This window comes from Heptranchias perlo, chromosome 1 (assembly GCF_035084215.1).
Source record: "Heptranchias perlo isolate sHepPer1 chromosome 1, sHepPer1.hap1, whole genome shotgun sequence".
Classification (NCBI taxonomy): domain Eukaryota; kingdom Metazoa; phylum Chordata; class Chondrichthyes; order Hexanchiformes; family Hexanchidae; genus Heptranchias; species Heptranchias perlo.
In genome coordinates, this window is record NC_090325.1 from 96,100,535 (window position 1) to 96,113,903 (window position 13,369).

The 13,369-nt window shown below is 39.8% G+C and overlaps 1 protein-coding gene across 1 annotated transcript in view; it reads left to right on the forward strand.

The window, feature by feature from the left end:
* Positions 1–13,369, forward strand: part of arap2 (ArfGAP with RhoGAP domain, ankyrin repeat and PH domain 2) — a 332,431-nt gene that overhangs the window by 273,445 nt on the left and 45,617 nt on the right. Inside the window, exons 25-27 of the mRNA XM_067988973.1 lie at positions 2,070–2,144; positions 7,439–7,556; positions 9,249–9,377. Of these exons, the coding sequence (XP_067845074.1) occupies positions 2,070–2,144; positions 7,439–7,556; positions 9,249–9,377 (322 nt within the window). The remainder of the gene's footprint in view (positions 1–2,069; positions 2,145–7,438; positions 7,557–9,248; positions 9,378–13,369) is intronic.

The window sequence follows — 13,369 nt, forward strand, 5'->3', positions numbered from 1 at the left end:
TAACTGGTCTATAATTTCCAGCCTTCTGCCTACTACCCTTTTTAAATAAGGGTGCTACACTAGCAGTTTTCCAATCTGCCGGGACCTTTGCCGAGTCCAGAGAATTTTGGAAAACTATTACCAAAGCATCCACAATCCCTACTGCCACTTCCCTCAAGACCCTAGGATAGAAGCCATCAGGTCCAGGGGATTTATCCGCCTTGAGTCCCATTAATTTACTGAGTACCAATTCCTTAGTGATTTTAATCGTATTTAGCTCCTCCCCCCCCCCCCCCCCAGAGCCCCCTGTTTGTCCAGTGTTGGGATATTCTTCGTGTCCTCTACCATAAAGACTGAAACAAAATATTTGTTCAGCATTTTTGCCATCTCCATGTTTCCCACCATTAATTTCCCGGTCTCATCCTCTAAGGGACCTACGTTTGCCTTAGCCACCCTTTTTCTTTTTATATAACTGTAGAAACTCTTGCTATCTGTTTTTATATTTTTTTGCTAATTTATTTTCATAATCTATCTTCTCTTTCTTAATCAATCCTTTAGTTACTTTTTGCTGTCTTTTGAAGACTTCCCAATCTTCTATCCTCCCACTAAGTTTGGCTTCCTTATATGTCCTTGTTTTTAGTCGGATACTATCCTTAATTTCTTTACTTAGCCACGGATGGCTGTCATTTCTTTTACACCCTTTTTTCCTCAGTGGAATATATTTTTTTTGAAAGTTGTAAAATAACTCCTTAAATGAACACCACTGCTCATGTACCGTCTTACCCTTTAATCTATTTTCCCAGTCCACTTTAATCAATTCCGCTCTCATACCATCATAGTCTCCTTTATTCAAGCTCAGTACGCTTGTTTGAGAACCAACCTTCTCACCCTCTAATTGGATATGGAATGTAACCATGTTATGGTCACTCATTCCAAGGGGATCCTTAACTCGGACATTATTAATTAATCCTGGCTCATTACACAGGACCAGGTCCAAGGTTGCCTGCCCCCTTGTAAGATCAGTTACATACTGCTCAAGAAATCCATCCCTAATACACTCAATAAACTCTTCCTTAAGGCTGCCCTGCCCAATTTGATTTGTCCAGTTAATATGATAGTTAAAATCCCCCATAATTATAGCTGTTCCCTTATTACATGCCCCGACTATTTCCTGATTAATACTTCTTCCAGCAGAGTTGCAACTATTAGGAGGCCTATATATAACGTCCACTAGTGTTTATTTCCCCTTATTATTCCTTATCTCTACCCAAACTGTTTCATTGACCTGATCCTTTGTCCCAATATCATTTCTCTGTATTACAGTGATTTCTTCCTTTATTAACATAGCCACCCCACCTCCCCTTCCTTCCTGCCTGTCCTTCCTGATTGTTAAATACCCTGGCATATTTAATTCCCAGTCGTTGTCACCATGCAGCCATGTTTCTGTAATGGCAACAAGATCATACCCATACGTAGTTATTTGTGCCGTTAACTCGTCCATTTTGTTACGAATGCTACCTGCATTCAGATAAAGAACTTTCAAATATGTTTTGTGACACTTATGCTAGGATAATATTATCAATCTTTTACTGGCCTTATCCCAAGAGAAAGGGGGAAATTGGCGATTGGTTCATAGTTCGGAGTCCCTGCTTCCTTCCCTGAGTTTCAGCAATATTGGAATACCAGTTGTGCTAAATTAGTTCATAAACTTGTTGATAGTTTTAAATTTGCTGATTCAAACCAGGTTCAAAATCACAAAAAAACACTCCATTACTGTCGGCCTAATATATATTGCAGGCTACGATATTAAGGATAGGTTTTGGCTTTGGATAGCCACAAAGCACAAGCCTGCATCTGTATTGCTTGAAAATCTCTCTTTGTGTATATTGCTTTCTGTGATTGCTCAATGTTTCCACTCAAATCCCTCATCACTTTGTCTAAAATTACTTTTAATGAAACAACACTCAAAATAGAAAAAGATAACTTTTGAAAGCTTTTGCCTGTTGGGGATTCTAAAAATAAAAACTTATCAGTAAAAGTATTAGATACTGCTGAGAGAATGTAAAGTGACTAGAAAATGTTTTCTGTAGATTGCACAAGCTGGGGACCTTATCATTGAAGTGTACTTGGAGAAGAAGGAGCCAGATTGTTGCTGCATAATTAGGGTAGGTATTTGGTTATGGTATGAAATGTTTAGTGTAGTCAATAGAACTTTGTATCTCTTGGCTCCCCTGCTTTTAAATGCGCCTTTGCTTAGATGGGTTTAATTAACTTCACCTTTAAAGCAACTGTGCAAACAATCTTTACCTACGCACAGTTGGTGCAAAGCTGGTTGTGTAGCTTTGCAACCATAGAAGAGTCCTTCCACCATGTCTGGAGCACATTGAAGGGAAGCGGAGCAAGTGTACTCACTGCAACACCAGCTGGTTACTCCATTATTAGGTATGATGTGGAGATGCCGGTGATGGACTGGGGTGGACAAATGTAAGGAATCTGACAACACCAGGTTATAGTCCAACAGTTTTATTTGAAAATCACAAGCTTTCGGAGCTTTCCTCCTGACGAAGGAGGAAAGCTCCGAAAGCTTGTGATTTTCAAATAAAACTGTTGGACTATAACCTGGTGTTGTAAGATTCCTTACATTATTAGATAGGCAGAGCATGGTGACTCAGCCCTGCATCTCAAGTCATTCCTTTTGTCTATAATGCTGATACGTATGCAATTTATTTACTCATTTACATCAAGGGTCCCCAGTCATGCAAAGTAAATAGCTTACAAAATGTTCCTCTTTTTGTATTATATTGTGATATATAGAAGATTGTCAGATAGCAAATGTATTACACGAGTAAGGATGTTTTTGTAATTCGTGAATTAGTAAGGCTTTTTTCAAGTAAATTCTATTTTTTAATTTATTCTCAAGGTGTGGGTGTCGCTGGCAAGGCCGGGATTTATTGCCCATCCCTAGTTGCCCTTGAGAAGGTGGTAATGGGCCGCCCATGAACTGCTGAGTAGCAGCTTGATACAACTAAATGGCTTACTAAGCCGCTTCAGAGGGCTGTAAGAGTTAACCATGTTGATTTGGCACTGGAGTCACATATAGGCCAGACTGTGTAAGGACACCAGGTTTCCTTCCCTAAATGACATTAGTGAACCAGTTGTGTTTTTACAACAATCCCACAGCTTCATGTTTTTACTTCATTTTTACTGATAACAGTTTTTTAAATTTATGTCCAGAATTTTTTTAAACTTCCATGGTGGGATTTGAACTTGTGTTGTCTGGATTATTAATCCAAGCCTCTGGATTACTAGTCCAGTAACAAATCACTACGCTACCATACCCCAAAAATCACTGGATGATAATAATCCAGCAGTTTTCATGGCCTTTTTTTTTACTGGCGCCAGCCCTCAAATAACCAGATTTATTGAATTCAATTCACAATTTGCCCATTCTGTGATTTGAACTCATGACAACCAGGTTGCTGGTCCCATACCATAACCACTAGGCTACAGCACCCTCCATATTTCCCACCGAGTGTTCGATGTATGCTGCTCATGGCTCAGTTGGTGGAACCCTTGTCTCTGCATCGGAATGCTGTGGGTTCAAATCCCACTTCAGCACTTGAGCAAATACTGAGGGCATCCTGCATTGTTAGAGGTGCTATCCTTCAGATGAGATATTTAACCATGATCCCATCAGCTTGTTAAGGTGGATGTTAAAGATCCCATTGCACTATTTGGAAAAGTGTAAGACTTCTTCCTTAACTAACACCATAAAATACAGATTCATTGGCCATTCAGCTGCTGGCTGAGTTAGTGGGATATTGCTGTGGAGAAAATGGCTGCTGCATTTGCCTACATCACAACAGTGAGTTCACTTCGAAGTAATTCATTGTATGTGAAGTGTTTCAGGATGTTCTGAGGAACATGGTATGAAGTGACATAAAATCACATAATTATGTGATATTCACATGGTGGTATTGTGACAGCATTGATACACAGCTATTCTCAAACAAAAATGCTTCAAAAACATATTTTGGTGAAGATAATGCCCCTTTTACAATACTATGTTACTACCCATGCTGAAATTTATACACTCCATAATAAATACTGTGGTTCAATAACGAATGTCAGCATTGGTTATCTTCCTGTTGGGTTGCATATCAACTGAAATGTCTGATTAGGCCATTTTGGATTGTTTCAGAGAAAAATATTGTCCCAACTTTGATTTTAATATAAAACACAAGCAAAATACTGTCGATGCTGGAAATCTGAAATAAAACAGAAAATGCTGGAAAACACTCAGCTGGTCAGGCAGCATCTGTGGAATAGAATCATAGAATGGTTACTGCCCATTGAGCCCATGCCGACTCTCTGCAAGAACAACCCAGTTAGTCCCATTCCCCCACTTTTTCCCTTGAAGTATTTATCCAATCCCTTTTTGAAATCCATGATTGAAACTGCTTCCACCATAACTACTCACTGCATTAAAAAGTTTTTCCTCATGTTGCCTTTGGTTCTTTTGCCAGTCACCTTAAATCTGTTTCCTCTGGTTCTTGACCCTTCCGTCAATGGGAACAGTTTCTCTTTATTTACCTTATCTAGACCCTTTATGATTTTGAACACTTCTATCAAATCTCCTCTCAACCTTCTCTGCTCTAAGGAGAACAACCCCAGATTCTCCAGTCTATCCACGTAACTGAAATCCCTCATCCCTGGAACCATTCTAGTAAGTCTTTTCTGCACCCTCTCTAAGGCCTTCACATCCTCCCTAAAGTGCGGTGTCCAGAATTGGACACAAGACTCCAGTTGTGGCCGAACCAGTGTTTTATATAGGTTCAAAATAACTTCCTTGCTTTTGTACTCTATGCCTCTATTTATACAGCCCAGGATCCCGTATGCTTTTTTAACCACTTTCTCAACTTGTCCTGCCACCTTCAACGATTTGTGCACATATACCCCCAGGTCTCTCTGCACCACTATAGAATTGTACCATATAGTTTATATTGCCTCGCCTCATTCTTCCTGCCAAAATGTATCACTTTGCACTTCTCTATGTTAAATTTCATCTGCCATGTGTCCACCTATTCCACCAGCCTGTCTATGTCCTCGGGAAGTTTATCACTATCCTCCTCACTGTTTACTACACTTCCAAGTTTTGTGTCATCTGCAAATTTTGAAATTGTGCTCTGTACACCCAAGTCCAAGTCATTAGTATATATCAAGAAAAGCAATGGTCCCAGCACCGACCCCTGGGGAACACCACTGTATACCCTCCTCCAGTCTGAAAAACAATTGTTCACCACTACCGTTTGTTTCCTGTCAGTTTATCAATTTCAATTCCATGCTGCCACCATCCCTTTTATTCCATAGGCTTCAATTTTGCTGACAAGCCTATTATGCGGCACTTCATCAAACACCTTTTGAAAGTCCATGTACACAACACCAAACGCATTGTCCTCATCAACCCTCTCTGTTACCTCATCAAAAAACTCCATCAAAAAACTCAATCAAAATAGTTAGACACGATTTGCCATTAACAAATCCGTGCTGGCTTTCCTTTGTTAATCCACACTTGTCCAAGTGACTAAATTTTGTCCTGGATTATCATTTCTAAAAGCTTCCCTACCACTGAGGTTAAACCGACTGGCCTGTAGTTGCCAGGTTTATCCTTACACCCTTTTTTTGAACAAGGGTGTAATATTTGCAATTCTCCAGTCCTCTGGCACCACCCCCATATCTCAGGAGTATTGGAAGATTATGGCCAGCGCCTCTGCAATTTTCATCCTTACTTCCCTCAGCAACCTAGGATGCATCACATCCAGACTAGGTGACTTATCTACTTTAATTACAGCAGCCTTTCTAGTACCTCCTTTGTCAATTTTTAGCTCACCCAGTATCTCAGCTGCCTCCTCTTTTACTGTGACTTTTGCAGCAGTATCTTCCTTGGTAAAGACAGATGCAAAGTACTCATTTAGTACCTAAGCCAAGCCCTCTGCCTCCATGCACAGATCTCCTTTTTGGTCCCTAATCGGCCCCACCCCTCCTCTTAATACCCGTTTACTATTTATATGCCTGTAGACTTTTGGATTCCCTTTCATGTTAGCCACCAGTCTATTCTCATACTCTCTCTTTGACCCTCTTATTTCCTTTTTCACTTCTCTGTACTTTCTATATTCAGCCTGGTTCTCACTTGTATTATCAACCTGACATCTGTCATATGTCCTCTTTTTCTGCTTCATCTTACTCTCTATCTCTTTGTCATCCAGGGAGCTCTGACTATGGTTACACTACCTTTCCCCCTCGTGGGAATGTACCTATACCGTACCTGAGCCATCTCCTACTTAAAGGCCGCCCATTGTTCGATTACAGTTTTCCCTGCCAGCCTTTGATTCCAATTTACCCAGGCGAGATTCGTTCTCAACCCACTGAAATTGGCCCTCCTCTAATTAAGTATTTTTTACTCTAGATTGCTCCTTGTCCTTTGTCATAACTAATCTAAACCTTATGATGCTATGATCACTGTTCCCCCACTGACACTTGCTCCACTTGACCCACTGGAGAGAGAACCAGAGATACCATTTTATCAGGTCATCGACCTGAAACGTTAACTCTGTTCCTCTCTGCAAATGTTGCCTGAACTGCTGAGTGTTTTCCATCATTTTCTGGTTTTATTTTGATTTCAATATGTTTATCCTTTTAACAAATGCGCAGTGGGCATTCTGTTCGATTTTTTCCAAGGTACAAATGTACAACATTATATTGGAAGCTTAAAGTTTCAGTACTGCTATCTTTTATGTCTTTCTGCTTGAAGGGAAGAACTGTGATTTTTTTTGTTTTCTTTGTTTAATTTGTGTTGATATTTTGGTCCTCTTTGATTTACATTACAGTCTGGCAGATCTGTGCAGCTCTGGACATGTTGTCAAAAATGTCTCAAAGTACTGCACATACAATAAGTTACTTTGAAATAAGTCTGTTGTCACATAGGCAGACGTAGCAGCCATTTTGTGAAAAACAAATTCACGAACAGCTGTGAGGTGACAGACCAGCGATTATGTTTTGAATTGTGTTGGTTGAGGGAGGAAGGTTGCCATGTTACCAGGAGAATGTCTTCAAATTGTGCCATGGGACATTTAGCACTTCATTCTGCCTTTGTGTCAATGAGGCGATCTGTTTTGCTCCTTAAACCCAAACTTTTGATTTTATTGAAATAGCACTACTGGTTTGAAAATGATTTTAGAGAAAATCAAAGGAAATGAGATCAGATTTGCCTTTTAAATTGCAACAGTTTTGAAAGTTCAAACTTACAACAATTTCTAGTTGCTGCGCATACATCAAATTTATTATTGTCATTTTGTATTAATTTAAATGTAACAAGTCTAAGTGCTTTTATTGTGTTCCTATTTTTTCAGTTCTATGCTTGTATTTGAAATTAAGGCCTTTTTTGCATCATGGTTCACAGGTATCTCCGACTATGACAGCAGAAGAATTAACTCATTCTGTGTTAGAAATGAAGAACATCATTACCGATGAGAAGGTTGTTTGGGCCACATTTGAAGTGATAGAGAACGGAGACCTTGGTAGGACACTGAGTGAAGTAAATGCAAAAAGCTGAAAGCAAATAGCTGTTAAAATTGCTGAGTGAGCAGATTTAATCTCAAAATGCATTGAAAACTCCCCGTCTCCTTGTCCCTACCCCCTTCCCACAAGTGTCAGTCACCCTCCCAGTGGCTGTTCTTCATCTTTCTTTGAACCTAGATGATATTTGTTGGCTGTCTAGTTGATTTTGAGGGAACCTCCCAGTTGAGCTAGATTCTGCCCTCATCTGACATCCATATAAATGCACTTTCCAGCAAGAGCTACTAGATAGTGATCAGGAGTAGGATGCCCAGCATATTTTTCTTTCCTCTCCAGCCCAGAGACACTGAGATCAATTGTAGCATCAAAACAAAGATGGGCTGACTTATCACAGGCTGGGAATCAAACATAAGAACATAAGAAATAGGAGCAGGAGTAGGCCAATCGGCCCCTCGAGCCTGCTCCGCCATTCAGTAAGATCATGGCTGATCTGATCCTAACCTCAAATTTAAATTCATGTCCAATTTCCTGCCTGCTCCCCATAACCCCTAATTCCTTTTACTTCTAGGAAACTTCACTCAGAAGGTACCAAGCCTGGTACCTTCTGAGTGAAGTGCCCGGGCCTGTCGTGCCTCCACAGTCAGCTCACTTGACCAGTGAATCGAATTTTGATAAAGCAATTTTTAAAAATCAGGTTACAAGAGAATAAATAATAAATGCTTTGTTTGACAGCCATTTATGATTTTAGCTTTATTTTCGCATGATGTATTATTAATATAGGTGTTTTATCAGGTGAGTCCTGGGAGGAAGGAAAAGGGGTGGGGGAGAGGGGGGCAGATCGCAGGCTGGCAGTGGCCCTCAGGAGAGGCTGTGGTGCTGGAAGGAGCATTCCTGTTTCTGGCTTCACAGGAATGGATTTTTAATTTTTTTTAAAAAACAAACCACGTCTTCCGTTGGAGGCTGCTGCTTAGGCTTCAAAGACCGCTGAAAAGTCCCGAGTGGGGCAGGGCCGGTGCCTGTCCTGCTTATCGCAGACCAATTTGACGAGTGGGCCTAAAACATGGGTTAGGCCCCACATTTACATATTTAAGAGGCGTATCACCTGGCGGCCACCAGGGACACCTGAAAAATGGCCCGACCCGATTTCTCGTGGGAAGTTTTTCAGGCATCTTTGGAGCGCAGGACGATGGTCCCCAAAAGTGGGCCTCGTTGTGCCTGTGACCCCATCAAGTTCTGCTGAAGTGTGTTCTGGGTATTTATAAGCCACATATAGAAGAGGATATGTTATGTAATATAGCAACATTTCTCATGACAAGAAACTATGTCTAAGTGATGAGTATGTAAAGATTTATGACAATCAAAGGGATCTGAACCAATTGATGGGTGGACTAAGGAACTGAAAATTAATTAATTTTAAAGTGGCTAAATGGTAATGTATTTTGCCGAAGGAAGGTGAATCATATAACTGAGAAATTGTTTGAAGAAATTATCACATTAAACTGATGACTGATATTGTAGAATACCATTTAATTGGTTTATTTTCATATAAATATATCCTTATTTTGGCCTCTGATCATTCATAATTATTGTCTTTTTTAACCATTGAAGCGTTTGGAGGAATAAATACGATAATGTTTCAAATATCACTATTTTGTATTATTTTATGTCATTGCTTTATATTTTCCCTTCCACAGAGAGAGCACTGCACTACAGAGAGAATGTTCTGGAACAGGTTCTCCAGTGGAGTACACTGCCTGAGCCTGAATCTGCTTACTTAATTATAAAACAGTTTCAAGCAGCAAATGCAATCAAAATGTACCTAGGTACGAATGTCAACTTTCACTTATTTTTACTGAAACCAGACCATTGTACAAAACTGTAGATGCATAGAAACATAGAAAGATTTACAGCACAGAAGGAGGCCATTCGACCCATTGTGTCTTTGCCGGTCGAAAAAGAGCTACCCAGCCTAATCCCATTTTCCAGCACTTGGGCTGTAGCCTTATAGGTTACAACACTTCAAGTGCATATCCAAGTACTTTTTAACTGTGATGAGTGTTTATGCCTCTACCACCATTTCAGGCCGTGAGTTCCACCACCCTCTGGGTGAAAACATTTTTCCTCAGCTCCCCTCTAATCCTTCTACCAATTACTTTAAATCTATGTGCTCTGGTTATTGACTTCTCTGCTAAGGGAAATAGGTCCTTCCTATCCACTCTATCTAGGCCCCTCATAATTTTATACACCTCAATTAAATCTCTCCTCAGCCTCCTCTGTTCCAAAGAAAAAAACCCAGCCTATCCAATCTTTCCCCATAGCTAAAATTCTCCAGTCCTGGCAACATCCCTGTAAATCTCCTCTGTACCCTCTCTAGTGCAATCACATCTTTCCTGTAATGTGGTGACCAGAACTGTACGCAGTACTCAAGCTGTGGCCTAACTAGTGTTTTATACAGTTCTAGCATAACCTTCCGGCTCTTATATTCTACGCCGTGGCTGATAAAGGAAAGTATTCCATATGCCTTGTTAACCACCTTATCTACCTGTCCTGCTACCTTCAGGGATCTGTGGACATGCATTCCAAAGTCCCTCTGTTCCTCTACACCTCTCAGTATCCTGCCATTTATTGTGTATTCCCTTGCCTTGTTTGATCTCCCCAAACGCATTACCTCACACTTCTCAGGATTGAATTCCATTTGCCACTTTTCTGTCCACCTGACCAGTCCATTGATATCTTCCTGCAGTCTACAGCTTTCCTCTTCACTATCAAACCACACAGCCAATTTTTGTATCATCTGCAAACTTCTTAATCATGCCCCCTTCATTTAAGTCTAAATCACATATTTATACATATATATAAAAAAAGCAAGGGACCTAGTACTGAGCCCTGCGGAACCTCACTGGAAACGGACATTATTTGAAAATCACAAGCTTTCGGAGGCTTCCTCCTTCGTCAGGTGAATGTCAGGAAATGATGTTCACCTGACGAAGGAGGAAGCCTCCGAAAGCTTGTGATTTTCAAATAAAATTGTTGGACTATAACCTGGTGTTGCAAGATTGTTTACATTTGTCAACCCCAGTCCATCACCGGCATCTCCACATCGTAAGTAAGGTTGGCACTTTTAATGTGGGTTTACTAACTGTGCTCCTGTCCATTTGCAATGTGGGCGGCTCTAACAAAACTCCATTTATTGCCCCTCCCTTGTTGCCCTCTGAAAAGGTGGTGGTGGGCCTTCTCTTTGAACTGTTGCAGTCCTTGTGGTGATGGTGCTCCTGTAACGGTGTTGGGTAGAGATTTCCAGGATGAGATGAAGTGTCCATGTCAGGATGGTATGTGACTTGGAGAGGAATTGGAGGTGATGTCCCCATGTTCTTGGTCGGACAGGTTGTGGAGGTGGGAGGTACTGATGAGTTGTCACAATGCATCCTCTAGATAGGACGAACCGGAGCCACAGTGATGGAGGGGGTGGATATTGAGATCAGTAGCAGGGACATTGATCAAGCAAACAGGCATTAGGGAATGAGTCTAGTGCTTTATTACATTGTGGCATCAAAGCTTGTTTCAGTGTGTGACTGGAGTATACTATGGGCAGTACTTCCAACTTCGGCAGGGGCGTAAAACGGGTGATTTGGCATCGGCCGCCATTTATACACCCCACCCGAATTTCCTTTTCATTGATTTTAATGTTTTAATGTTCCCAATAAATCAGCAAAAGTTATGTTGGTGCAAATTGTTCTACTTTCTGTGTCAGATCTAAATCTGCATCCCATTTATTTGATCCCCAGGGTGCTATCAATTATATCTTACCAATTTCTATAAATTAACAGTGCGGTGAGTTTTTTCAGAAAGCGTATAATACTAGGAAATATGACGTCTTCCACGCTGTAACAAAACAGGTGATTTTGACATATTGCGGCCCAAAAATATAACACATTTACTGACAAATGTTAAATCTCATATGGCTAAGTATTTATTTCTTCCTGATTCATTACTCTAGCTGTGGTGAGACCTATGGACACTCTGAACAGTCATCATTTTAAAAAAAAGTTTTAAAAAGCAGGTCACAGAGAATAAGTAATAAATGCTTTGTTTGACAGACATTTAAAAGATTTAGCTTTATTTTCATATGCTGTATTAGTACTATAAATATAGGTGCTTTATCAACAATGGTAACAGTACCATTGAAGATGTCGGCTATAAAATAATTTTTAAAATTTTTTTATGCATCTTCTGCTTTATCATCAAAACTCTTTCACCAGCCAAACTGATATATCTCAGCAGCTTCTTAGTCATACCTGTCAAATAAAATGTAGAAAGTTGGAAAATGTTGGGGTCTCACTAATGCAGTTGCACATCCATAGTACTGAGTTGGGAGCATTGCTATCAATAAAATTCAGTAGTGTTCTGCAGCAGTGGGATTTCAAGAACTCCATGACAGTTTCTATCTCCACATTTGAATGCTTCTGTAATAATGAACAGTATTTTATTCATTAGGTTTGTTGTGTCTGTGAAAATTGTTTAGAAATCTTAAATATGATTTGATTTACCAGCTGCAGTTACAGCTTTTCAAATGTCAGAGTTCAAAAGAACTAATGATTAATGTTTGCATCCTTTTTGTACATTTCTGTGTTTAATGCATGATATTTATCTGTTAATCATGCATATTTTGGTGTAAATCATACCGTTTGACATCTGAGGAACACTGAATTTCTATGGCTGACACTAAGGAAACTGAACTAACGTAAGATATTCCTGAATTCAGGCCCCTTTCTGTCTTTTTTAAATTTTGGCCTCTGGCTGTATATCAGCTCATTTTAACTCATATTGGCATTCAGTATATTCATCAAACAGATGCTGTAATAATGTCATCAGCATTTGCTGTTTAAACAAAAATATTCAAAATGAAAACATATAGTCAAACCAAACGAACAGGAAAGGGAATCAAAATTCTTTCAAATATGACTTTTAAAAACAGTTTATAATTAGGAGACTCTATATTTAGCTGAAGAAATCAAGGCACATATTACTGACCACTGTTCTAGTTAAGATTCATTCACTTGTATATAATTTAACTTGTGTATAATTTAAATGCATTTTGTTGTTTTTTAGAATTTGAGTAAGGGTTTACTAGCACCTGAACAATCTAGCATGTTATTTTTCCTGAAAGCACTCAGATATTTCTCAGGGTTTATTATTTAGATGTAACTTCCTTACTTCCATAAATACATTTTCAGACTTGCCTTTTTATTCAAACATTTATGCTTGTGTTAGACTTCGAAGCATGGATAGTCAACAATGCTACAGGATCATAGAATCTTACAGCTCAGAAGTAGGCCATTCAGCCCATCGTGCCTGTGCCAGCTCGTTGAAAGAGCTATTCAATTAGCCCCATTCCCCATAGCCCTGAAAATGTTTCCTTTTCAAGTATATATCCAATTTCCTTTTGAAAGTTACTATTGAATCTGCTTCCACCACCCTTTCAGGCGGTGCATTCCAGATCATAACAACTCGCTGTATTAAAAAAAATTCTTCTCATCTACCCTCTGGTTCTCTCGGCCAATTACCTTAAATCAGTGTCCTCTGGTTATCGACACTCCTGCCAGTGGAAATAGTTTCTCCTTATTTACTCTATCAAAATCCTTCATAATTTTGAACACCTCTACTAAATCTCCCCTTAACCTTCTCTGCTCTGAGGAGCACAGTTCCAGCTTCTCTGGTGTCTCCACTTAAATGAAGTCCCTCATCACTGGTTTCATCCTGGTAAATCTCCTCTACATGCTCTCAAAGACCTTGACATCCTTCCTAACGTGTGGTG